The sequence below is a fragment of the Diplodia corticola genome (genome assembly GCF_001883845.1).
Source record: "Diplodia corticola strain CBS 112549 chromosome Unknown scaffold45, whole genome shotgun sequence".
Classification (NCBI taxonomy): Eukaryota; Fungi; Ascomycota; class Dothideomycetes; order Botryosphaeriales; family Botryosphaeriaceae; genus Diplodia; species Diplodia corticola.
This window is the reverse complement of record NW_017971524.1, coordinates 162,567-184,560: the sequence shown is the minus strand read 5'-3', so window position 1 is coordinate 184,560 and position 21,994 is coordinate 162,567. Positions and strand designations below refer to the sequence as shown.

The 21,994-nt window shown below is 56.8% G+C and overlaps 9 protein-coding genes across 9 annotated transcripts; 6 read left to right on the top strand and 3 right to left on the bottom strand.

Annotated features, from left to right (window-relative positions):
* Positions 1 to 160: 160 nt before the first annotated feature.
* On the top strand, positions 161 to 2,206 carry BKCO1_4500061 (amino acid permease; the record flags this gene model as incomplete). Its single annotated transcript, XM_020276223.1, has 8 exons — positions 161 to 354; positions 407 to 468; positions 526 to 702; positions 752 to 841; positions 891 to 1,102; positions 1,151 to 1,625; positions 1,675 to 1,916; positions 1,976 to 2,206. 8 exons carry the CDS (start codon positions 161 to 163, stop codon positions 2,204 to 2,206), a joined length of 1,683 nt encoding a protein of 560 aa, XP_020127990.1.
* Positions 2,207 to 2,414: 208 nt separating this feature from the next.
* On the top strand, positions 2,415 to 4,233 carry BKCO1_4500060 (general substrate transporter; the record flags this gene model as incomplete). Its single annotated transcript, XM_020276222.1, has 5 exons — positions 2,415 to 2,612; positions 2,668 to 2,963; positions 3,025 to 3,344; positions 3,403 to 3,917; positions 3,979 to 4,233. 5 exons carry the CDS (start codon positions 2,415 to 2,417, stop codon positions 4,231 to 4,233), a joined length of 1,584 nt encoding a protein of 527 aa, XP_020127959.1.
* A 309-nt stretch (positions 4,234 to 4,542) lies between these two features.
* BKCO1_4500059 (high nitrogen upregulated cytochrome p450 monooxygenase 1) lies at positions 4,543 to 6,503 on the bottom strand (the record flags this gene model as incomplete). Its single annotated transcript, XM_020276220.1, has 5 exons — positions 4,543 to 4,856; positions 4,952 to 5,387; positions 5,463 to 5,797; positions 5,854 to 6,036; positions 6,086 to 6,503. 5 exons carry the CDS (start codon positions 6,501 to 6,503, stop codon positions 4,543 to 4,545), a joined length of 1,686 nt encoding a protein of 561 aa, XP_020128009.1.
* Positions 6,504 to 7,982: 1,479 nt separating this feature from the next.
* On the bottom strand, positions 7,983 to 9,444 carry BKCO1_4500058 (alpha beta; the record flags this gene model as incomplete). Its single annotated transcript, XM_020276219.1, has 2 exons — positions 7,983 to 9,281; positions 9,334 to 9,444. 2 exons carry the CDS (start codon positions 9,442 to 9,444, stop codon positions 7,983 to 7,985), a joined length of 1,410 nt encoding a protein of 469 aa, XP_020128010.1.
* A 1,925-nt stretch (positions 9,445 to 11,369) lies between these two features.
* Positions 11,370 to 13,041, bottom strand: BKCO1_4500057 (ferlin peroxisome membrane; the record flags this gene model as incomplete). The annotated part of the gene is made up of 2 exons (XM_020276218.1): positions 11,370 to 11,885; positions 11,935 to 13,041. The coding sequence occupies 2 exons, from the start codon at positions 13,039 to 13,041 to the stop codon at positions 11,370 to 11,372; spliced, it is 1,623 nt and encodes a 540-aa protein (XP_020128005.1).
* A 655-nt stretch (positions 13,042 to 13,696) lies between these two features.
* BKCO1_4500056 (calcofluor white hypersensitive protein) lies at positions 13,697 to 14,246 on the top strand (the record flags this gene model as incomplete). The annotated part of the gene is made up of 3 exons (XM_020276217.1): positions 13,697 to 13,820; positions 13,874 to 13,989; positions 14,052 to 14,246. 3 exons carry the CDS (start codon positions 13,697 to 13,699, stop codon positions 14,244 to 14,246), a joined length of 435 nt encoding a protein of 144 aa, XP_020128006.1.
* Positions 14,247 to 15,030: 784 nt separating this feature from the next.
* Positions 15,031 to 16,740, top strand: BKCO1_4500055 (glycoside hydrolase family 71 protein; the record flags this gene model as incomplete). The annotated part of the gene is made up of 5 exons (XM_020276216.1): positions 15,031 to 15,114; positions 15,176 to 15,257; positions 15,317 to 15,760; positions 15,812 to 15,916; positions 15,971 to 16,740. 5 exons carry the CDS (start codon positions 15,031 to 15,033, stop codon positions 16,738 to 16,740), a joined length of 1,485 nt encoding a protein of 494 aa, XP_020128007.1.
* Positions 16,741 to 17,870: 1,130 nt separating this feature from the next.
* On the top strand, positions 17,871 to 19,535 carry BKCO1_4500054 (dna mismatch repair protein msh-2; the record flags this gene model as incomplete). The annotated part of the gene is made up of 1 exon (XM_020276215.1): positions 17,871 to 19,535. One exon carries the CDS (start codon positions 17,871 to 17,873, stop codon positions 19,533 to 19,535), a length of 1,665 nt encoding a protein of 554 aa, XP_020128008.1.
* Positions 19,536 to 20,175: 640 nt separating this feature from the next.
* BKCO1_4500053 (cytosolic nonspecific dipeptidase) lies at positions 20,176 to 21,840 on the top strand (the record flags this gene model as incomplete). Its single annotated transcript, XM_020276214.1, has 2 exons — positions 20,176 to 20,481; positions 20,539 to 21,840. 2 exons carry the CDS (start codon positions 20,176 to 20,178, stop codon positions 21,838 to 21,840), a joined length of 1,608 nt encoding a protein of 535 aa, XP_020128001.1.
* Positions 21,841 to 21,994: the final 154 nt, after the last annotated feature.

Below are 21,994 nucleotides of genomic sequence, written 5' to 3'. Positions count from 1 at the left end.
TGGAAAGGGTGGGATTCGATTGCGCCAGCCTGTTATCAAGAATCGACCTTCCCACCGCGCCGGAGATGATGTATTAAAAGCTGAAAACGTCGCCTGCCTCCTTGAGATTGCCCGGTACCTTACCTCCTCTGTTGCCCCGTGGCGTTGACTCATCCCGCCAATGGATTCAAGATCGGACAAGGAATCTGTCAAGGCCATCCCTGCGCCGGCGGACAGTGACCTCGGTGTTGGCGAAACGATCGAAGTGAAGGAAGGGGAAAAGCTCAAACGTGATGTGTCTCCCCATATGGTCCACGTAAGAACACGAGTCTTCCTCCTGGTTGATACACTGAGTCCTAATGGAAAGCAGGTCATGTAAGCGGCGTCGAATCCGCGGTAGCAATAGTCGGTGCTGATGCCATTGCAGATCCTTGGGTTGCAACATCGGGAGTGGTTTGCTGGTTGCAATGGGGAAAGCACTACATACTGGCATGTGTTTTCCGGACGCGTCACGGATTGCCCACGTGTAGCTGACAAGTCATGCAGGCGGACCTGGTAACATGGTAATCGCTTACGCCCTTCTTTGCACCTGCGTTGGTGCGGTTCTCCAAACGCTCGCGGAAATGACAATCGCCTTCCCCGTCTCTGGAAACTTCGTGAACTATGCTCAGCGCTGGCTCGATCCATCTTTGGCCTTTGCGGCTGGCTTTGCAGAGTGGCTGGGTAGGCTCCCCTGTGCATGCGAAGTCGTTCGTTGGTTGATACTGTCTAGGATGGACCGCCGTATCTTCTGCCGAGGCTACTGTCTTCACCGTTATTGTGAACTATTGGGCAAAGGAGTCTGTTCATGAGGCTGTGTGGTGTAAGCAAGACGTACCCCTACCTTGGCGAGCTGCGCTGACGCGGACCAGTATCGGTGTTCATGGTGTTCGTTATTGCGTTGTTCTTGCTGCCCAACAAGTACTTTGCCTATTACGTGTACTTCGCAAGCTTGCTAAAGATAATCGGGTTGACCATCGTCATCATCGTCTCCATCGTTATCATTGCCGGAGGTGGCCCCACCGGCCGCGTCCACAACGGCGAGTATTGGAGGACTCTACCGGTTTTTGCAAATGGCTTCCAGGTTTGCTATGCCTCGACTTTCCATCGAGCCTCGCTGATGCGTATACAGGGCTTCTCCAACTGCGCCCTCCTTGCCCTTTGGGCCGTCGGCGACCAAGTCTTTGTTGGCATCCTGGCCGGCGAAGCGGACGCGCCGCGAGTCTCCATGGGGCGCGCAACAAAGCTAATTCCGTACCGCAACGCGGTTCTGTACATGTCAAGCGTAGTGTTGTGCACACTGATGATTCCCATGAATGACGACCGCCTATTTGGCGGATCGGGTTCTGCAGCGTCTCCCTTCGTCATTGCCATGAACGACGCCGGCATCTCAGGGGTGCCCGACTTTTTCAATGTCGTCATCATCATCGGCATCGCCGGGGTCGCAGTGGAAAGCATCTACATATCGTCCAGAGTGCTGCGCTCTATGGCGGAGCAAGAGCTCATCCCGCGATTCGTGGCGAGGGTGGATTCGAGAGGACGGCCAAGATGGAGCTTGGCCATTACGTTGGCTACTGGGACTATGTTGACCTACATCAATCTGTCGAGTAAGCAGCTCCAGACACGTTTTGCATTTTCGGCGGCTGACAGGCGCAGATACCGGGGCCGAGGTGTTTACGTGGCTGAATTCCATCACTTCTTCCTCTCTCTTCATCGTCTGGCTTGTGGTCTGCCTCACGTCTTGGAGGTTCCGTGCGGCTCTGAAAGTCCAGGGCGATCCGCTTTTCAACGAGCTGCACGCATGGAGTTGCTGGGCTTGGCCCTTTCCTACGGCTTGGCTCTTCGTCTGTAGCGTGCTTTTGCTGGTCTGTTGCATATACATCGGGTTGGTTCCCATCGTAAGTCCCGCTTTCTCCCACCTGACATCTGCTCGGATAAACAAGACTGACCAGAACAGGGATCTACTTCTGTGTCTGCGTATTCGTTTTTCCAGTACATGATTGGGGCTGTCATAGTCGTTGTCTTTACCGCCGTCCACAAGGCCATATACCGCACCAAATTACAGGATCCAGCCACGGCCGACCTCAAGAGCGGACGGCATATACTGACGGCGGAAGAAGTTCGGTTGCTGGATGTTTACTATCGGATGCCGGCCTGGAGACGATCCCTATCATATTTCCGGAGCTGAGCACGGTACAATAGTAGAGGACATTGAAAAGTGTTTCGGGGCTTGAGATCGACTCTTCCCCGCACGAATGGTCCTTTACACTGCCGAAGTGCGGGGCCCCATGCGATGGCTTGCATGCAATTTATTCGCTTGCATGGTTCCGAAACATTCTTAAATGCGTCACCGTCTCGCCGTCTCCGGCACGCGCGACGTGAAGGAACCCGTCAACATGTCGGATACCATGCTGATGCCGCAAACCTCGCTATGGGCAAACAGAAAATGCCTGCTCATCTGCACCGTTGTTTCGATCGCGAACATGCAATACGGCCTAGACCTGGCGGCCGTGGGCGGTCTACAGGCGATGCCCGGCTTCCTCATCGTCTTCGGCTACCCCGACCCGAGCAGCGCCGGCGGCTATGCCATTGATGTATGTTGGCGAAGGCTCTACCAAATTGTGCGGCATGCTTAATCTTGGCACACAGGGAACTTTTCAGCAGCTCATTACCAGCCTGCTGACGCTTGGTTCCTTCTTGTCGTCCCTTACCGCCGGCGTTTTTGCCCATTTCTACGGCCGCAAAACGGCTCTGTGGACGGCATGCATGCTCAATGTTGTTGCATGCATCATTCAAATAGCGGCCGAGGACCAAGGAGCTGTATACGTTGGACGGCTAATACTTGGGTTCGCCAATGGATTCTTGGTCACTTTCTCCAACATCTACACATCAGAAGCTTCACCGGCGCATCTGCGCGCTGTAATCGTTGCTCTGTTTGCATACTGGTATGCTCCGCCCCGTGGAACCGACCTCGCATGCAGAGTACGTTTGTCTGATGCTCGGTAGGGTGAACATTGGCAGCATCATCGGCGCGGCGGTTACGAACGCGGTCAAGAACAGACTGGACAAAGCGTCCTACCAGATCCCGCTCGGAACCCTATTCATAGTCCCTCTCTTCCTCACAGTCGGGCTGTGCTTCGTCCCTGAATCGCCCCGCTACCTCCTCAACAAGGGCAAAACAGGCCAAGCGCGCAGGGCTCTGGAGACTCTCCGCGGAGACTCGCTGAGCGCGGAGCACCTTGAGTTCGAATGGGCCGAGATGGTCAAGGGCATCGAAGAAGAAAAGCGCCTTGCAACCACGGTGGGTGCGCTGGACATGTTCAAGAGTAGGTCGGAATCCTCCCCGCTCTCCTGTCGCCGAATCTCACTTCCCTCCCTCTACAGACAGCGATCTCCGCCGCACGCTCCTCTGCTACGGCATGATAGCCTGCCAGACGGCGTCGGGCATCTGGTTCCTGATCAGCTACGCCACGTACTTCATGATCGTCGGCGGCCTCAGCGTCGACGAAGCGTTCAAGTTCTCCGTCATGAACACGTGCGTCGGCTTCATCGGCGTCAACGTCGGCATGGTCGCGATGCGGCACCTGGCCGGGCGGCGGACGGTGCTCATGTTCGGCGCCGCCTTCTGCGGCGTCTGCATGCTGGCGCTGGCGGTCGCGGCGTCGGTGGCCACGAGCACCGTGGTCCAGCAGCGGGACTGCCTGATCGCCTTCACCGCGCTGTTCTTCTTCGGCTACAACTCGTGCGTCGGCGCGGCGAGCTATCCGGTTGCCACGGAGCTGGTGAGCACGAGGCTGCGGTCGTGGACCGTGGGGACCGCCACGAGTCTGGGCTATTTCCTGGCCTGGCTGACGGCGTTTTGCACTCCCTACTTCATCAACCCGGGGGAAATGGACTGGGTAAGTGTCATCATTTCTCTATGCCGATTGCAGGAATTAAATTGCTGAGTGGCTCTTGTAGGGGGCAAAATATGGCTACATCTGGGCAGCCGCGAACTTCCTTTGCATGGGGTTTTTCTTCTTCTGCATGCCCGAGCTCAAGGGCCGTACGCTCGAAGAGATCGACGAGCTCTTCCTGAACAACGTTTCGGTCGCGAATTTCCCCAAGTACCGGACGGCCATTGGAGATGCCGCGGCGCAGGAGGTGAAGGATCACGGCGGACTGTCTGGCCAGAAGGCGGGAGGAGCCACGGAGCATGTGGAACATGTGCAGTGATTTGATTTACGCTTTACTCGCGTCCCAAGTCTCAATTCTCCACAATGTGGAGCTCACAGGGTTTTTGGGATCATCATGTTATCTTTGCACCATCAATCCATTGCGTCAACTGGCCGATAATCTAAAGAAATCTCCTGACAGTCCGGCCACCGGCAGTGGTAGAAAGCAAAGAGCCAATCGACAATAAAGACAGGTCTTAAAGGAAGCACGCCCTTGGATATCCGTTGCTAGCCTCCGGTACGATTCGGCATCTGCTTCTCGTAAGAACCCACCAACGTTGTTCTCCGCAACTGAATTGAACGCAGCCGTTCACGCAAGATCTCGCTTCTCGCGCTCCCTGAAGCAGACCTTGACCGGGGGCACGCGGGCGGTGAAGGAATCCTGCCAGCCGGGCGACTCTTCAAACAGCCTGACGCTCTCGGCCGGGTCCGCGAACGCAACCTCGAACCGCCTGGCGACCATGGCAACCGCCAGCTTCAGCTCCATCATGGCCAGCGGCCTGCCCACGCACGAGTACGTGCCGGTCGAGAAGGCGATGAGGGCCTCCTTGTGCAGCGCCAGCTCGGGCATGGACGACCACCGCTCCGGGATGAAGTCTTCGGGCTGGGGGAAGTTCCTCGGATCTGGTGGGCGCAGACATGTCAAGTCAGTTCCATGAGCGGGCTCAACAACAAAAGACTGCGGAAATGCAGGAGGGATAGATGGGTATATGACGCACCACGCTGCACGCTCCAGCACTGCACCGACACGAGCGTGTCGCCCGGCACGAAGCGGCCCGCGATCGTCGCGCCCTCGGGCGGCGTCAGGCGCTGCAGGCCGGGGACGACGGGCGGGTAGAGGCGCAGGGCCTCGTTGATGACGCCGCCGAGCAGGGGCCTGTTGACGAGCGTCTGGTAGGAGAGCTCGCCGCCGGCCGCGGCCACGGCGTCGTCGACTTCCTGCCGCAGCTTGGATTGCACGTGCGGGTGCTTGGCCAAGAGGTACAGCGAGGCGGCCAGGGTGGCCGAGGACGTGTCGCTGCCGGCGACGATGGCCAGCTCGGCGTCGAACAGGGCGTCGAGGTCGGCTGTGGCCGAGTTGTTCGCGTCGCCGGCTTTCTCGGCGCTGCTGTCTTCGAGGAGGTACGAGTAGAGGTCCAAGACCTCGGGTTTGGACTGATGCCGTGTGTCAATGTCTGGGGGGAAAAAAAGAAGAAGGTCGGTGTCCAATTAGAAAGATCGATCACTTACCTGGCGCCTTTGTTCCATCTGGCTACGGCACCATCTGAGCCACTTGAGCCTCAGAGAGGAGACGATGGGCAGTCTCTGAAGCAGCATGAAGATCCAGTATGGGTAGAGCGTGAGTCCTCCGATGAACTTGGCTTTCCGGGCCATCTCGAGGGCAAAGTGGGCCTTGTTCTCCTTCAGTTGGTTAAAGGGTCGGCCGAACATCAAATCGCCCATGACGTCGAAGCCCCAATACTCGCACAGGTCCGTCGCGTTAATTGGCTTGCCCATGTTTTCCGATATGCGTAGGTCGAGGTACTTGAAATGCTCCTTGAGGCGTTTTTCGTAGTTGCTCAGTGCTGTAGAGCCACCACTTAGCAATGACTATCGACGGTGCACCGGAATCTCAACCCACCTCGCGAGGTGAAAGCGCGATCCCACTGCTTCCTCCTCTGTGAGTGGAATTTCCTGTCCCTGGTCATGTGCAGAGACCGACCTGGATAGTCGAGGTCATAGAACGGCCCTTTGGTGCATTTGGAGGTGGAGCCGTAGATGTCTTGGATTGCCTCTGCGTTGTTGATGGAGAGTGCTCTCGGTTCTTTTGGAAATCAGTCTCCCTCGTCATCGTGCGCGGATGGGGCACATACGAAAGCGAATAAAGTCTCCATGATCCTGGTGGAGTTTCTGAAGCTTCACGTAGAATTTCAAATCCGGAAAAGTCTCCTTCATAGCCCAGAGACTAGTCAACTTTCCCCCTGTCGGGCCGTAGAATCTCCTCAGAGGATGGAAAAATAGCCGATAGACAGAAATACTGCCATACAGGCCAACGTTGAAGCTTGCAGTGAGCAAAGCTGCTGTTGCTGCGGCTTGGGACAGTGGCTGACCCAAGAATGCGACGAGCGAACCAAGGACGACGAGCGGTCCGGTAACCTGGAGCAGTGCCAGCTGGGCAACGTACTTCTCCCACTCACCCCGGATGAATACGCCCAGGTGCAGCAGCACTCCGGCGGCTGCAGCGCACAGCGCGGGGGAAAGGGGGTTTTCAAGAGACATGTTGGAAGCCATGGTCCATGTGGAATGTTGGGTCGACAGGATGGATGCATCGGAGGTTTTTATTAAAGTAGCATACCGGAAAAGCGGAGCGATGCCAACGACTATGCCGAATTGGCGCTGACTGCGTGGTTGCGTGGGTGAGACAGGGAATAAGCGCTACTGTGCCGCACCTCGCCCGGCATGCAGGTCGGCCGTTTCGAGATGCTTGCTCCTTGCATCCTGTTGCTTCTGTTTCTGACAGCACATAGGGAGCCTGGTTTACGGCCCAGTGGATGTGGTGGAGCTCATGGGTAAATTGGATGTAAGCACTAGGATACACTTTCTGGGCTGATCTATCTCCTCCAACATCTTGGGAAAGTCATTGCGACAATATTCTTGGCGGCATGGCTGCCGGCGAAGATGCCATTCCAGGCTACCGTCACTACGAAGCACAATCCTACTCGAGCTGTGCCGCATCAGCGCCCGCACTCTGACATCAGCTTCCGATCGTCTTCATGAACTTCCCACCAATCAGGTACATGTCATTCACCCTCTCGTAGGTATACCCACCCCAAAAACAATCACCTATAGGCAAAGCTTGATCATCTCAAGCTGTGGGCAGGATAAGGCACGTTCGAGTCCTAGTCTGAGCCGATGTATCCGAGGTCTCCATGATGCACCACAACTAGCGTATTCCTTGGCAGCATTTCTGTTTCCACTCCAAGCAGCGATATGCCTGGGCATACGTGGGATTGTGTTGTGGCGCAAGAAAACGCGCAAGTAAAATTGGGACGCACTCATGGCGGGTTTCGTGGCCAGGTTATCTGACGTGAGCCATCTCCGCCATTGAGCCATTGCGTGTGGCGAAGCGAGCCTTTCAATTCAGCCAAAAGTGCGCCTCAAACAAACTTTCAGGAGGACGAATGTCACAAGGTAAGCAAGAAGGATGACAGTCGGCATCGCTATCACTGCCGATTGGCCGGCATGGACAACTGGTCACCAGCCACCGAGACCTCCAGTGACCAGTCCACCTCCTGCAAAGGGAACTTCCAACTGGCCCGTTTGCAAAATTGCCGTTACAACGACGGGCAATTTATCTCATAGATCAATTTCACGGCTACATCCAGGGCTATCATGAGACACCCGACGAGTTTATAGTGAGGGACAGACCCAGTTTAGACTTGATGTTTGACCTGATGATTCTCCTCTCGGCACTGGCAGGGTGTGCTATACGTGCTGCCAATCAGTGACCGGCACAAACCACAACATCGTCCAGCGGCGTGCCGGCGGAGGCAAAGCAACCATAAATGTTGGTATCTCGGTATTAATTTCTTCTCTAAAGCACGAACTCAACATGGTGGGTATTACAGTCCTCTGTGGCAAGCTCAAGAACGCTCAAAACCCAAAAACGGAACAAAACATATGTGGCAGAAGTGAAAGACGCCCAAAATCCAAAAACGGAACAAAACATGGCAAAAGTGAAAGACGCCCCCCAAAAAAAAACACGCCGCATTACCACTTCCTCCGTTCCACGTCCTGCAGCTCCTCGTCCACAGCCCGATTGAAGCGTTCGGGGTTGTCGAGGTACAAGTGATGGCCGGCCTTCTCAACCACCACCACCCTCGCGTCTCCGTTATCCCTCTTCCTCTCGGCCTCGGTCATGCCCTCCAACGCCCTGGCGCTCTCGGCCTTGATGATCTTCTCCGCCGCGCGCCCGCCGTTGACGTCCATCCAGTCGTGATCGCCGTACATGAAGGTGACGGGCACGCCGCGCTCGCCGTGCTGCCTGCCCAGCCTGTGGATGCGGCGGATGAGCGGGTCGCGGGCGAAGGCGCCGGGGGCCAGGATGTGGGCGAGGGCGTACTCGCCGCTGCCGCGCTGGCGGAAGAGCGCGTACGAGTAGTCGTGCAGCGCGAGCGCCTCGTTCTGCGGCAGGTGCGCGAAGCGCCGCGAGGTCCAGCCCGACGTCAGGCGCGGGCCCAGCGGGCCGGCCATGCGGATGATGGAGAAGGGGCTGATGTTGGCTTCCCAGAGGTGGACGAGCCACTTTGGCGTCGGCCGCAGGCGCTCCGGCTGCGCGGCCGAGGACGGGTTGTCGATGTCGGCGGCGCCGTCCAGCGAGATGTTCTGGTCCTGGAGCGGGTCGGCCGTCGGCTCTGGGATCTCCGCCCTCATGGCCAAGGGGTCTTCCGGGATGCCGACGGGGCTGACCAGGATGAGCTTCTCGAGGTTGCCCGGGTACTTGAGTGCGTATGCGGTCGCCATGTAGCCGCCCATGCTGTGGCCGAGGAGGGTGAAGCGGCCAATGCCCTTCTGGACGCGCCACTCCTCCAGCGCGTCGACGAACCAGTTTTCGGCCTCGGTGACCTTGCCCTGGCGGTCTTTTGCGTGGATCTTGAACGGCGGCCGGCTGCTCCGTCCCATGCCCAGCATGTCTAGAGCGTACAGCTTCCAGCCGGGCCTTCTGCTCAGGCTTTCGAAGTTCTTGTAGAAAAAGCCGAGGCCGGCGCCGTAGCCGTGGAGCATGACGAGGTTGTGCTCCACCTCGTCGCCAACGCGTTCGATTGAGAATTCGTTGAGAGCGCGGTTCTTCCCACTCAGCTGCACGAGCTGCGAATACCATTTGCGGGCCCCGAACTCGCCGAGGCTTGACGTCGAGCTGTCGGCACTGAGCTCTGAAGCGCTCGATATGGAAGATTGCGAGCTCGACGAGACCTTGGCCGTGTAGACTTGGGTCGATGGCGGCTTCAGGACATGTGGGATGAAGGAAAGGACCGTCTCTTCTGCGGTTGCTGGAGAGAGATTCGTGCACTGAGTAGTCATGGTCAGTAATTGCGGAATCCGTGGGGCAGACGACACTCACCCACTGAGTCCAGCCCTCCTTCGGGCTCAACGGAAACCATTGGCTAAATCTGCTGCCGGCTGCAGCCATTGCGGGGTCGTTGCGAGGCTCGGTGCTGTGTTCTGTTGCCATTGTGAGAATGCTGGAATGTTGACTGTTCCCAGGCAGCAACCGAGCCCGTTCATATAGAGAAATAGGCACCCGTTGTATGCTAACGCCGGCTGCTATCACCGCCTGCCAACACTAAAGCCGTTGTGGCTGTGCGAACAGGGCGCTATTGGATCCACATCTGCTTACTTGCCCCGCCGGCCTCCGCGGCCCCCAAGTACAGGAACGAGATGCGGCCAATCATGCAGCGCATCGTAAAGGCAGGTCGGCCAGCGGAGCATCTCCTTGCCGCGCCACCGCATCGAGGCGTCATCACCTCGGCGTGCGAATTCGTCCGAAGGCCAACACCGACCGGGCAGCGCCACAATCATTCCATTTTCGGCGAAACGACCACGAGAAACAGCAATCTTCATTACATGGTTGCCCACCACTTGCCGCAAGGCCGTCGGGTAGCTGTACCGCAACATTGGTCCAAGATGTTAAGTTGTGTCAATTGAAGGTACATACTCGTAAACATAGTGAAGCTTAATGGTTCAAATGAGAGCTTCCATTCTTCCATTGCCAAAAGACTACGCCGTCTTTTCTCTCCAGGCACTCTCGCACCCAGAAGTTGGACCACCCGCCTCTATACCATTCAGGAACTACTCCCAGAACTCCTCGCACCGGACCACAGTTCCGGAGCAAAGATACGCCTCGCAGTTACCCGTGCAGTTCTCGAACTCGATAGATGCGCTGTCCAAGGGCTTGCAGCTAAGGCAGCATTCCTGTTGCTGAAGTTAGCACTCATTCTGCTTACAGCTACGTCCGTCCTTCACCGACAGAATCCACGAAGGGATCAGTCACCACACTCACCTTGCATGACGACTGTGCCGAGACACCGGACAACAGGATGGCGACGAAGCCGAAGATGGTGTTGAAGCGCATGATGGTGGTGAACGAGGGTACTGCGAGAGAATGACTGCAATTAGTAAATGGACCGATCCCACGTGGCGCGGACAAATGAGCATCGACCCACCAACTTAGAGAGAATTTGTGGATGATTTTCCTCCTACTCCACCATATGCTTCCTATTAAGCTTATATACGCCACTCCCTCGCTCGCCCCCCCTTTATCCTGCTAAGGCCCCCTCTCTTATCTACTCCACACCGTCAAGATCGACTAACAATTTAGCAAAGTGGCGCTTATGTCAGGTAGGTAGCCCAAGCTAGTCTGTGCATACGAGGGTCAAGACCGCTGCTGGTTTGCCAAGCCTTCGTTTTCGTAAACTTGAAACACATTTTCGCCTCCTGATGCATTCAAGTCCACCCATCCACTGACCGGAAGGCCTTTGCCAACATCATTCTTAGACTCAACATGTGTTTCAATTGTTCGAGGCACCAGTCAGGCTAGTACGACATCCGTGCGACACGTGTAGACTGTGCCTACTTAGGATTAATACATAGGGCTACCTTTGTGTGAGTCAGGGGAGAAGTGTTGCCCAACCACAGTACACAGCGCTGACTAGCATGCTTTGTGCCGGCAACCCTCGGAAGAGCGATAAGAGTAGGCGCTCTGGTGGCGTCCCTGACGAGGAAAGGGCTTTAGACAGCATGCTCCGTGACAGGTTCAAGGTGATCGTGCCCTGGTTTGGGGCTAAAGTGTGGCCCATGTGAAGTCTACCACAAGGGGAAGTACTTGCAGTCTCGTCATCGATGATATACATATACGCGCAGGAAAAGAATACAAAGCCGTAGTTGCCGCAATGCTGAAAACAATCGATCAATGTTCAATGTTGGTACCAAACAACCAATCCAGCCAAGACTGCTGCCTTACGGGTGGCCTCGAAGATGATTCAGAAGTCGACGGCGATGAAGAAAGCCGCTCTGCTCCAAGTTAGATTTACATCGTGACAGAAACATTCCGGGACAAAACGACGCGCATGTGGATGATGGGACATATGGCACGAAGGCTTAAAGCTCCGCCTTACCCTTGCCTTTGTCCTTAGCACCATCTGCATGCCCATTCTCGTCTTGTTCCGCATCCGAGCCAGAGTCTCTCCGGCCATTAGATTGGACAGCTTTTTCTTGGTCTTTCTCTGGTTCGTCATCGGAATCCGTTTTAGAAGGGGTGCCATCTTCCTTGAATTTCTCTGCGCCTGATTCGTCTGCTTCGGCGGGTCCAGTATCGTCTAAGCCTTCCCAACCATGGCCCCAGCCTTGACTTGCGTCGACAGCACCCAAAGATTCACCGCGCTGGGCGATGCGGCGTATATCGCTCCAGTATTCGAGCTTCCGGCACTCCTCATCGGCTGCGTTCAATGCTCTCACGAGGTTGTCGATCTTGCGTGTTTCTGGAGAAGATTCCCGTTGGTCTCGCTCCTGGTGAGCTTCGCGGTGCGCCGATGCAGCTTCGAAGCGTCGAAACAATACTGTGAGCAGATAGCGTCGGGATGATTGATATACTAGAAGGGACATGATGGTTGGCATCTGCAAACTGTTAGCATGGACGTCGGAATGGGAAGCACTCTAGCTGTACCTGTTCCGAAAGATAGTACAGCTCCTCACCGCCTTCATCAAGGAAGCGGCGCACGAGCAGGATCTTTTCGCGGTCAACGGATGCTTTCTTCAGCCGTCTAAGCAGCCGTGAGACGTCGCTGATCTCGTCCTCTTGATCAAACCTGTCTTGGCTGTCGAGGCGGGTTAAAGGATTTGCCCGCGCAAGGCTTTCACTGCCATGGTTTGATGTCTTCTTCGGAGGATGTATGGTGAAATACTCAGAGTTGAGCATATGGGCATCACTGATATGCTTGGGATCGGGCTGGCTTCTGAGAGTGGCATGTTTGCGAACGCGCTTTCTTAGCCAACGCCGTCGCCTCACGAACGAATGGAACCATGGATGGGTGCCATGCCATGCAAAGCCATGGCGGAAGGAGAACGAGTACTGCCAACCTTCCTCGTCGACATCCTGGGACATGTCCACATACCATGACGGCCATGCCCATTCCCAGCTTGGATCAGGCACAGCGGCGTTTGTGATGTTGACATGCACCGGCTTGTGTCTGCCGTCAACCCAGGGCGATGGGTCGAAATTGAGCAGCGACTTGGACGAGAACAAGGGTATGCCGAAGAAGAACGAACCGCGTTGGTTCTCATAGAGCTGGTCGACAACAGCATCCTCCTCCTTGGATTGCTTGATGATCTTCTTGGAGTTGACGAGCCCTTTCACGCGCTTCTTGCCGCGCTCCAGCTTGCTCTTCTTCCGCGAAATTGGACCGCTGTCTTTGCTGTTGGCGTCGCCCTCTTCGGATCGGAGCCCAGAAGCCTTGGTGTCGATTTGTATCAAGGACGTGTCCCCAGACCCAGACCCACTGACTTCGTCCACCGATACGAATCTGTCCTGCTGCCATCTTGCGTATTTCTGGCGGGCAAGCCCACGTTTGGCGAGATCTTCCCGTATGGAGGCACGGTTCAGACGGCGGGAGGGCTTGGGCGAGAGCGGCGTCTGGGTGCCGGACGATATTTCGCTGGGCGTCCTGTCGCCATCGTCGGGCTTGGTGTGGTCTACAAGCTCAATCTGGTGGTCGTACTTCGCAGCTATGTCGGCGTCGTCGTTGCGCGAGTGTGCCAGACCAAGGAGGGACATGGCTCAGGCGCAGGTGCTGCGTGCGGCAGTCTGGCTGAAAGATGCGATGTTATTGAACAGACGGAGAGGAGTAGAGGAAGAAAGACGGTAGAATTATCGAGAGCAAGCAGCAAGCATAGCCTCGCGGGAGAGCTAGCGGCGGGGCTAGAGTGAAATTGAAGCTAGGGAAAAGGCATGGCGCCGCGACGGGCGAACAAGATACGATGCGCGGAGTGGAATTGACGGTCGGTCCGGTCTGGAGCATGCAGGCCTCGCTCAGCGGGCAGTCGGGGGTTGGAAGTGGTGACGACGAAATTACCTGGCTCGAAGGAGTTGGCGCGCGGCAGAAGCTTGCGACGGCGCGCGTGAATGCGGAGAGGGAGCTAGCTTCGCGTCATACAGGGGGCGGCTTCTTCGAAGTTTCCGGCGGGTCAGCGTAATTTTCCCCGGATTGGCAGCGGCGTAGCCGAAAGCAGCTGCAGAACCGTGGGAAACGGGTAGGCGGTGCAATCCAGCAGCAGCGCATACGTCATTGTTAGCCAGCCTGCAGCATTAGGTAGAATAACACCACCACATCTCCTCCAGCCCTTCTCCACACGCACAGCTCTCCATCCATTCAGGTCAGACCAATTACACAACCACCAACCCACGAAATCACCCTTCATATTTTCCGACAATGGCTACTCGCAGAGGCTCGCGAACCATCGGCATTTACGGCGGCCTAGCCGCAGCTGGCGGTATCGGATACTACCTTTACCAGGCCGGCGGCAGCCCCAAGCTGGCTGAGAAGGAGTTTGAGCGTGGGTTCCCGTCCACCTGTGCTTCTCATTGTCACCCAGGCTGACCGCTACAGACGACGCCTCGCGCCTGTCGTCGAAGATCAAGGGCGAGCTCCCTGGCCGGGAAAAGGAAGCCAAGACTAGTGCAAAGGTGCTGGGGGAGGAGGCGGGCCAGACGGTTGATAAGACGGTCAGTACCTAACGCGCTGGTAACGACAGCAGGTATGCGACAAGCTGGCTGACCCCATGCAGATCGCCGAAGCGAAGGCTACGACGAGCAAGATCGACGAGAAGCTGGAGGCCTACCGTGCTCAAGCTGACAAGAAGATTGGAGACGTCTCCACGCAGACGGCCAAGGACCTACACTCGGCCGTGGACAGGTTCGACAAGACTGTCGAGGACAAGGCAGCCCAGTCGAAGAGTTGGCTGTCTGGGTGGTTCAAATGAGCAAAGGCGACGACATGACGCGGCGAGTAGCGGCTCACGAGGGCAGTGGACAACGGACGATAATCACGAGGCTTCTATAGTGCATCCGTAATCTAACTCTTTTTTGTATCATGCGCTTCTGAGGGGACGGTTGCCAAGGACCTGCCCGTTCTGTCGCGCCTGGCCAGGCACAGCGCACGGAAGACGCCGATTGGTCCTGCTCCGCAAAGCACTATAGCGCGCATGGAAAGTGATTGCCACTCGTCCAAGGGCTGCGGAGGGATCGGCCGGCGTCGCGGCTGCTGGTATCCGCCCTATCCCTTGCACGACGTCCCGGATGGATGAAGTCGAGAAGGGTCATTTTGCCGTGAAACGGGGGCGGGCTGCCATATACGACCAGACGGACCAGACGGCCACACTGCAGCAGCGCGGGCGAGGGCGGAGATGTGGGTGCACGCGCAATCAATTCTTATGTCGGCCAATCCCTGCGAGGCGGGCAGCATGCTTCTTTAAAAGGCCGCTCGATGGGTCTGCTTCCTGATCGGCTTACTGCTAACCGCAACCATCCTTCTTCACGCTCCTTTGTTCGCGAAAACCCCGGTGTGTCGCATGTGCCATGTTGCTGTCACCTCACCTGGAGTCCAGCCACTTCGCTCTTTCCTTTCTGGGCCGCCGCCACCTGAACGCCCACCACTGCGTCAACCGCTCAGCATAAAACCCGCGCGGGCTTCACTCACGTCCTTCTTGCCACCTCTTCCTCACAGTCCCCATTCTTGTTCTTACCCTGCGAACACCACCCGCCAACATGAAGTTCGCCGTTCTTTTTGCGCTGCTCGTCGGCGCCTTCACCCGGCTTTCCTCTGCGTCCTTGGTCACTGCCAGCTTTGAGGTAGCCTTCCCACCCAAGCCATTTTCGAGAAAAGAGGGAAAGACTGACTGGAGCATTGTAGCTTCTTTTCGCCGAAAGCTACACGGTCGATACCTGGAAGACCGATATGGCCTCGGCCAAAGCGGCAGGAATTGACGGATTCAGTGAGTCGAGACCATCCTGTCGTACCGCGGAACCCGCACGCTAATACCCGACTTTTCAGCTCTGATTGCCGTTCCGCCCAACTGTCAGCCTCAGGACCTCAGCTGGCAGACGGCCAGGATCAAGGACGCGTATGCAGCCGCAGCCACCCAGAACTTCTCGCTCATTCCGGGATTTGACATGACCTATCACTTCCGCACCGAGAACTGCCCGACTGGAAACGCCTGGAACTTGACTTATCAATCCACCGTGATTTCGGACGCCAGCAACCAGCCAGCCACCTACCATTGGAACGACGCGGTCCTGGTCGTTACACGCGGCGGCAGCCTCTATGGGGATGACTACTTTTCCCAGATGAAAGCACTCCTACAACGACAGAGCGTGAACATTAGCATCACTCCCTACATCGAGACCTACGTCCAGGCAGCTCATAAGCAGGGCGATCCTGCAAAGGAGGCCCAGTACGCGTACTCTGATTACCCGTCCATCGATGGCTTCTACAATGGTAAGCAACAGCATCAGTAATATTTTGGACTTTGACTTAACCGCAAAACAGGCATGGCCTGGCCTTTCAACGTTCGCCAGAACCTCACTTGTGATGTCGACAATGCGTTCAAGGAAGGCCTGAGTAATGCGGGAAGGAACGGTCCTTACATTGCGGGTAAGTGCGTCAAGTCCTACCTGCATGTTCGCCACATTTGACCATAATCTACAGCTGTCTCACCTTGGTACTACAAGAATCTCAACACCAACAACCCTGCCGACAGTCAGGTCCAGTACAGTGACACCCTCTGGTACGACCGCTGGCGCAGTGTCATTTCCGATGCTAAGCCAGACATTATCAACATTGAGAGCTGGAACGGCTGGAACAGCTCTACTTACCTACGCGAGGTGCCAGAGGAAAACAGTACTGCTCCTGGCTATGTCAAGCTTGCTGATCAGGGCAACTATGTCTACGGCATGAACCACACGTCCTGGCAGACGATGAGCAAGCACTACGCGCAATACTACAAGTCTGGAGCCGAGCCAGAGATCAAGGACAACAGCCTCATCTACTGGTACCGAGTGCACCGTAAGGATGCCAAGTGCCAAGGAGGTGAGGCATCCGCGACTGGTTCCGTACAGAACTTTGATTTTCCCGATGACTCGGTCTTCATCTGGGCGGCGGTGCGCGCTCAGGTCGAAATCGAGGTTTTCTTCGGCAACTCGCCGCACTCTCAAGAGATGCGTCCTGGCTCGCCCAAGGTGACTTTCACCACAGTCAACCAGACTGGTCCTCAACTCCTGGAGCTGCCATTCCCGGACGATTTTCCCTTGAACGGCACCGACGTTCTCTACCCGCATGTCATGGTCTACGGTGCCAGCATTCACCGCATCGCGTACTCCAAGTATGACAGCGTGCCGATTACGGCAGACTGTGCGTGGGCAAATTTCAATCCGGTGGTAGAAAGCCTTGGATCAGACTTCAACCAGATAGTCGGATGAGAAAGGGGGTTGCTTTGAACGGGGTAGTGATTTCGGGCGAAAATTTGAATGAATGGACGATTGGGATAAAGGACGACCTTAAAAGCAACAGCCTAAAATAACGACGGAGAGTAGTAGAGAGAAAATGACATTTTTTTTATCCGCATTACCCGTCTGTTTGCTGGATTCAGATGCAAATGGTATGCACATGCGCACCATATCACCATGGCCGTGTGTGTGATGCTCCAACGAATTCAGGAGGCGTCGACAAGGCGGATGCGCGCTGCGGGGTCGACGCAGCCACTGGCCATCGGAGATGTATTTTCAGAGGATCGAGGAGCAAGGCGCAAACGAGATGGGCCATTGGCGCCGATCAAGGATAGGCCCGGACAAGTTGAAACCAAGGAAGCGTTATGGGTGCCAATGGGATGGGGGTAAGGCTGATGACACGTAAGCTTGATGGGCGAAACGCCTGGAGGCTGCCTACATGCTGGGCTGTTTCACGGCTGCAGCAAGCCATCCAGTCGAATGCTACCTCGCCGCTGGATAAAATTGGACGTGCTGCAGGACTCAGAGTCGCCTGATAAGCGCGCTGTAGTAGCTAGGCTCTGCATGCCGGGAAGGCGGCCAACTAAGCCGCCTGATGAGGGGGGCGGCAATATATGTACGCATCTTGAGAGTGGTGAGCATTGGAAGGCTGCATGCAGCCGAAGGCGGGCTGGTGGTAGCAGTAGCGCGCGGCGTCGCGAAAGACAGATCTCCACGGTCCCCATAGCAACGCTGAAGCGCCAGCTCCACCCGCAGGACAACAACACTGGAAAGGTATGCGCAGTGCTGTGTATAAAGCCGCAATGGAAGCTTAGCAGAGACCGAGGTGTGGAGGCTGTCTTGCGATCAGATCCCCGCATTATAGCGTCGAGGCCGGCAGCATCGCTCCACTTACATTTCCTAGCCAGGCGTAGCGCGCCCGAGCTCAGACGCGATTTTTCGCGTGGCCGTCGCGCGTCGAGCACAAGCGCGTCATCTCTCCTCCGCCTCTCCAGCTCGTCCCCGCCCACCACAGCCCCATCCATTCTACCCCAAGCGTTATTCGCTTTCAAATTCCTACCAAGACGCATTGACATTCCGCCGCCGTATCTCACACACCAAACATGCCTCTTACAAAGCGTGCGCGGCCAGCCTCGCTTCCCACCGCGGACCCTGTAAACAAACGCAAGACTCGGTCACAGTCGGACATCCAGTCCTTCGCCCGTGCTTCCAAGCCAGGCGCATCGCCGTCTGATGGGAAGAAGAGGAAAGCCGCGACTCAAGAAGTCGACGAGGACGTCGTCACCCCGAAGCTTGCATCCTGCAAGAAATTGCGCCGTCCACGACCCTCGCAGCGGCCCATCTCGGAGACGCCGACCGATACGCCTACCAAGGGGGCAAGGACTCTTCTCGCCGACTTCGACCTTTCTACCCCCGTCAAGCCGCTCAGGCTCCAATCCGTCTCCGACTCGACTCCTTCCCCCGTCGAAACGCCGCTGACGAGCCCCTGCTCGTCCACCGCCCCAAGCTTCCGCTACGAGAAGTCCTCCGAGGACCTACCACAAGCTATCCGAGATCTTATTCATCTACACTCATCATTCCTCTCCGCGCTATCTCTACACTATGCTCATAATGGCACATCGTTGCCGGTGGACCTGCATACCCTCACACCATCCATCGCCAAGGTCTGGGGGAAACGCAGGGTCACAATCGAAGACATTAGGCGTACTTTGGGCGTGATGCAGAGCAGTCTCTCGTCTAGCCGGCCAGCACCAACTCTCAAGGCCCGGTCTTTCCACCTGTCAGACTATGGCCGCGGCAAGATTTGCATCGAGCAACAGGAGAGCAAGAAGCAGCGCGCAAAACGTAACAACAGCGTCATTCCACAGGCCATTGACGAGAAGGCCCTGAATACCATCTTTGAAGATGAGATCAACACGCGTTGGGCGGAATACCGCTGCAAGATTACACCCAATTCGAAAAGCCCATCATCCGTGCAGTACTTCATTAGCCAGCTTCCCCTCGCCGGCATCACCGAGTGCGCCTCGCTGGCCAAGGTCGCCCCTCTTTTTGCCAAAGGCCAACGGCGTCTTGAAGATATAAGAGCGGGTGCGCACCATTCTCGGGGTGCTAGCAACTGTTTCAACGGCTCAGGTGATGCTGTCAGGTCAGAGCTTGAGCTCGACCACGCTCGCCCTGCAGCTACCAAACTTCTCACAAGTAAGGCTAGCAAGGCTAGCGTCTTAGGCCACAAGAAGTCCGCCTCCACATCCACTACTGCTAGCACTAGTACCTCCTCCTCGGCCTCGGACGATGCCAAATCTTCGAGCTCCTCGTCTTCCAGAGCGCCCCTAGTGCCTTCCGCCGCAGCACCCTCTCGCGCCACTTCTCTTCTCGACCGTATCCTCGCCAAGCAAGCTGCTGCCGCAGCCGCTCCGGCCGGTCCCACTCCTGAGGCGCGTGCTCGCAATGCCGCGCTCCAACGCTGTGAAGACGTACTGGCAACGCTCAGCTTGCTGGCCATGACGACTGGCTCGTCATCAACATCCTCTCGCGTTTCTTTCCCTTTTCCACGGTTGGTGCGCGACATCCAGACCAGCTCCCGCAGCCCCGTAGGCCCCGAAGAAATCAAGAAGGTCGTTGAGGTTCTGGCTTCCGAAATCGTGCCTGGGTACGTGAGTCTAGTCAAAATGGGCACGCTGGAGGCGGTTGTTCTCGACAAAAGTCAGGCTGTTGGTGGCGCGGAGGTGAGAAGAAGGCTAGTTGATGCCGGCGTAGAAGGGCTGTAGAGGAAGCTTGTTTGGATTTGGTATCACATGTTGGTTTAGGAGCCATGTTGCATACAAAAGGAGCAGTCGGAGCATTCTTTTCGATGTATAGCTGTTGTACGGCATTATCTATCTCATGGCTTAGCCTTACGGTAACATGGATTTTCACGGCCTTTGAACCTAAAGGAAGCATCCTCGATGACTGAAGCTCAAACGTGTAAAGATTTGTATGATGTAAGTCGCCACTTCGCTTGGCTGAAGCAAAGATCCCGACGTAGATTCAAGTCATGAGACTGCAAAAATACAAAAGGGCAGGTGCTGGACCAAGAGGCCGACCTGCCCTTTCGGTGCAAACCATCTCTCGTATTCAGGCACGGGCTGTTTGGTCCCCCGTTCGTGAGAGGAATGGAGGAGAAGAATTCAAAGATCGCTCGATACACAATCCGTCGAGTCATTGCCAGCTGGCCCCATGCACTTCAAGCAGATCTTGTCCCAACCGTGTAGGTCTTTGAACGAGCTATATCGATGCATACACTGGCGGGATGCTTTGTAATGGAAAAGCGCGGGTAGGCGGTGGTCAGGCAGATTGTCGGAGAAGAGCGCATCAGCCGATGCAAGCCGCCAACAGCGGACGCACGCGAGCGCAACACCAGGCCCCAAGATGCAGCTGCCCCGCCTGGCCGCTCGACTCCCCCACCATCGTCCTCTCGGCCTTCCTCTCTCCTCACGCACCCTCTCCCCCGCCCGCTGTCTGCACCGCAGGACCTTCAGCTACACTTCGCCCGTGCGCAACTCGAAGCCTGTCTGGCCGTATCTCTATAGTCCATACAACAACATGACTGCGCAATTGGATCCGTACTTCAAGCAGGTCGACACCCTGTCCGACCACTTCATCGACCGCCTGCGCAAGGCCGTAGCCATCCCCTCAGTCTCCGCCGAGGAAGAGCGCAGGCCCGATGTCGTCAAGGTACACCCTGCCACCGAGCTACCCCGCCATGCCAACGCCCTGCTCACACAAGTGTAGATGGGCGAGTTTCTCGCCAGCGAGCTCAAGAACCTCGGCGCCGAAGTCCACCTCAGGCCGCTGGGCAAGCAGCCGCACAAGGAACATCTCGACCTGCCGCCCGTCGTCATCGCTCGCTACGGCAACGACAAGAACAAGCGCACCATCCTCGTCTACGGCCACTACGACGTGCAGCCCGCACTCAAGGAAGACGGCTGGGCCACCGATCCTTTCACCCTCACCGTCGATGACAAGGGCCGCATGTACGGCCGCGGCTCCACCGATGATAAGGGACCCGTGCTGGGCTGGCTGAATGCCATCGAGGCGCACCAGAAGTCTGGCGTTGACTTCCCGGTCAACCTGCTCATGTGCTTCGAGGGCATGGAGGAGTACGGCAGCGAGGGCCTGGACGACTTCATCTTCGCCGAGGCCAAGAAGTTTTTCGCCGACGCCGACGCCGTCTGCATTTCGGACAACTACTGGCTCGGCACCGAGAAGCCCTGCCTGACGTATGGCTTGCGCGGCTGCAACTACTACAGCATCGAGATCTCCGGCCCTGGCCAGGACCTTCACAGCGGTGTCTTCGGCGGCACTGCCCACGAGCCCATGACCGACCTCGTGCGGGTCATGGGCTCGCTCGTCGACCCCTCCGGCAAGATCCTGATCGACGGCTTGGACAAGCTCGTTGCGCCTCTGACCGAGGAGGAGAAGTCCCTGTACGGCGACATCGCCTTCACCATGGACAACCTGTATGAGTCGCTTGGCAGCAAGACCGGTCTCTTCGAGGACAAGGAGCGCACGCTGATGGGCCGCTGGCGCTTCCCCTCGCTCTCCCTGCACGGCATCGAGGGCGCCTTCAGCGCGCCGGGCGCCAAAACCGTCATCCCCGCCAAGGTCGTCGGCAAGTTCTCCATCCGCACCGTCCCGGACATGGAGATCCCCGCCGTCAACAAGCTCGTCGAGGCGCACGTCAACAAGGTCTTCGCCAGCCTCGACAGCAAGAACACGTGCAAGCTGATCGAGCAGCACTCGGGCAAGTGGTGGGTCGCCTCGCCCAAGCACTGGAACTTTACCGCCGCCGCAAAGGCCGTCGAGCGCGTCTGGAACGTCAAGCCCGACCTCACCCGCGAGGGCGGCAGCATCCCCGTCACCCTGACCTTCGAGCAGGCCACCGGCAAGAACGTCCTCTTGCTGCCCATGGGCAGTTCGACCGACGCCGCCCACAGCATCAACGAGAAGCTGGACAAGAGGAATTACATTGAGGGCATCAAGCTGTTGGGCGCTTACTTGCACTACGTCGCCGAAGAGCCGATGAACTCGTAGATCTGTGGGAGAAAGGGGGAGTTTCAAGGGCGTAAAGTCGAAAAAGGGAATTGGGACCTTGGATGGGACGTTGGGATTGATAGTCTGAGAACGAGCGCGATGTTACGCTACGTTGGTTATGTGTCAATGAAATGCATCGAAATGAAATACCGTG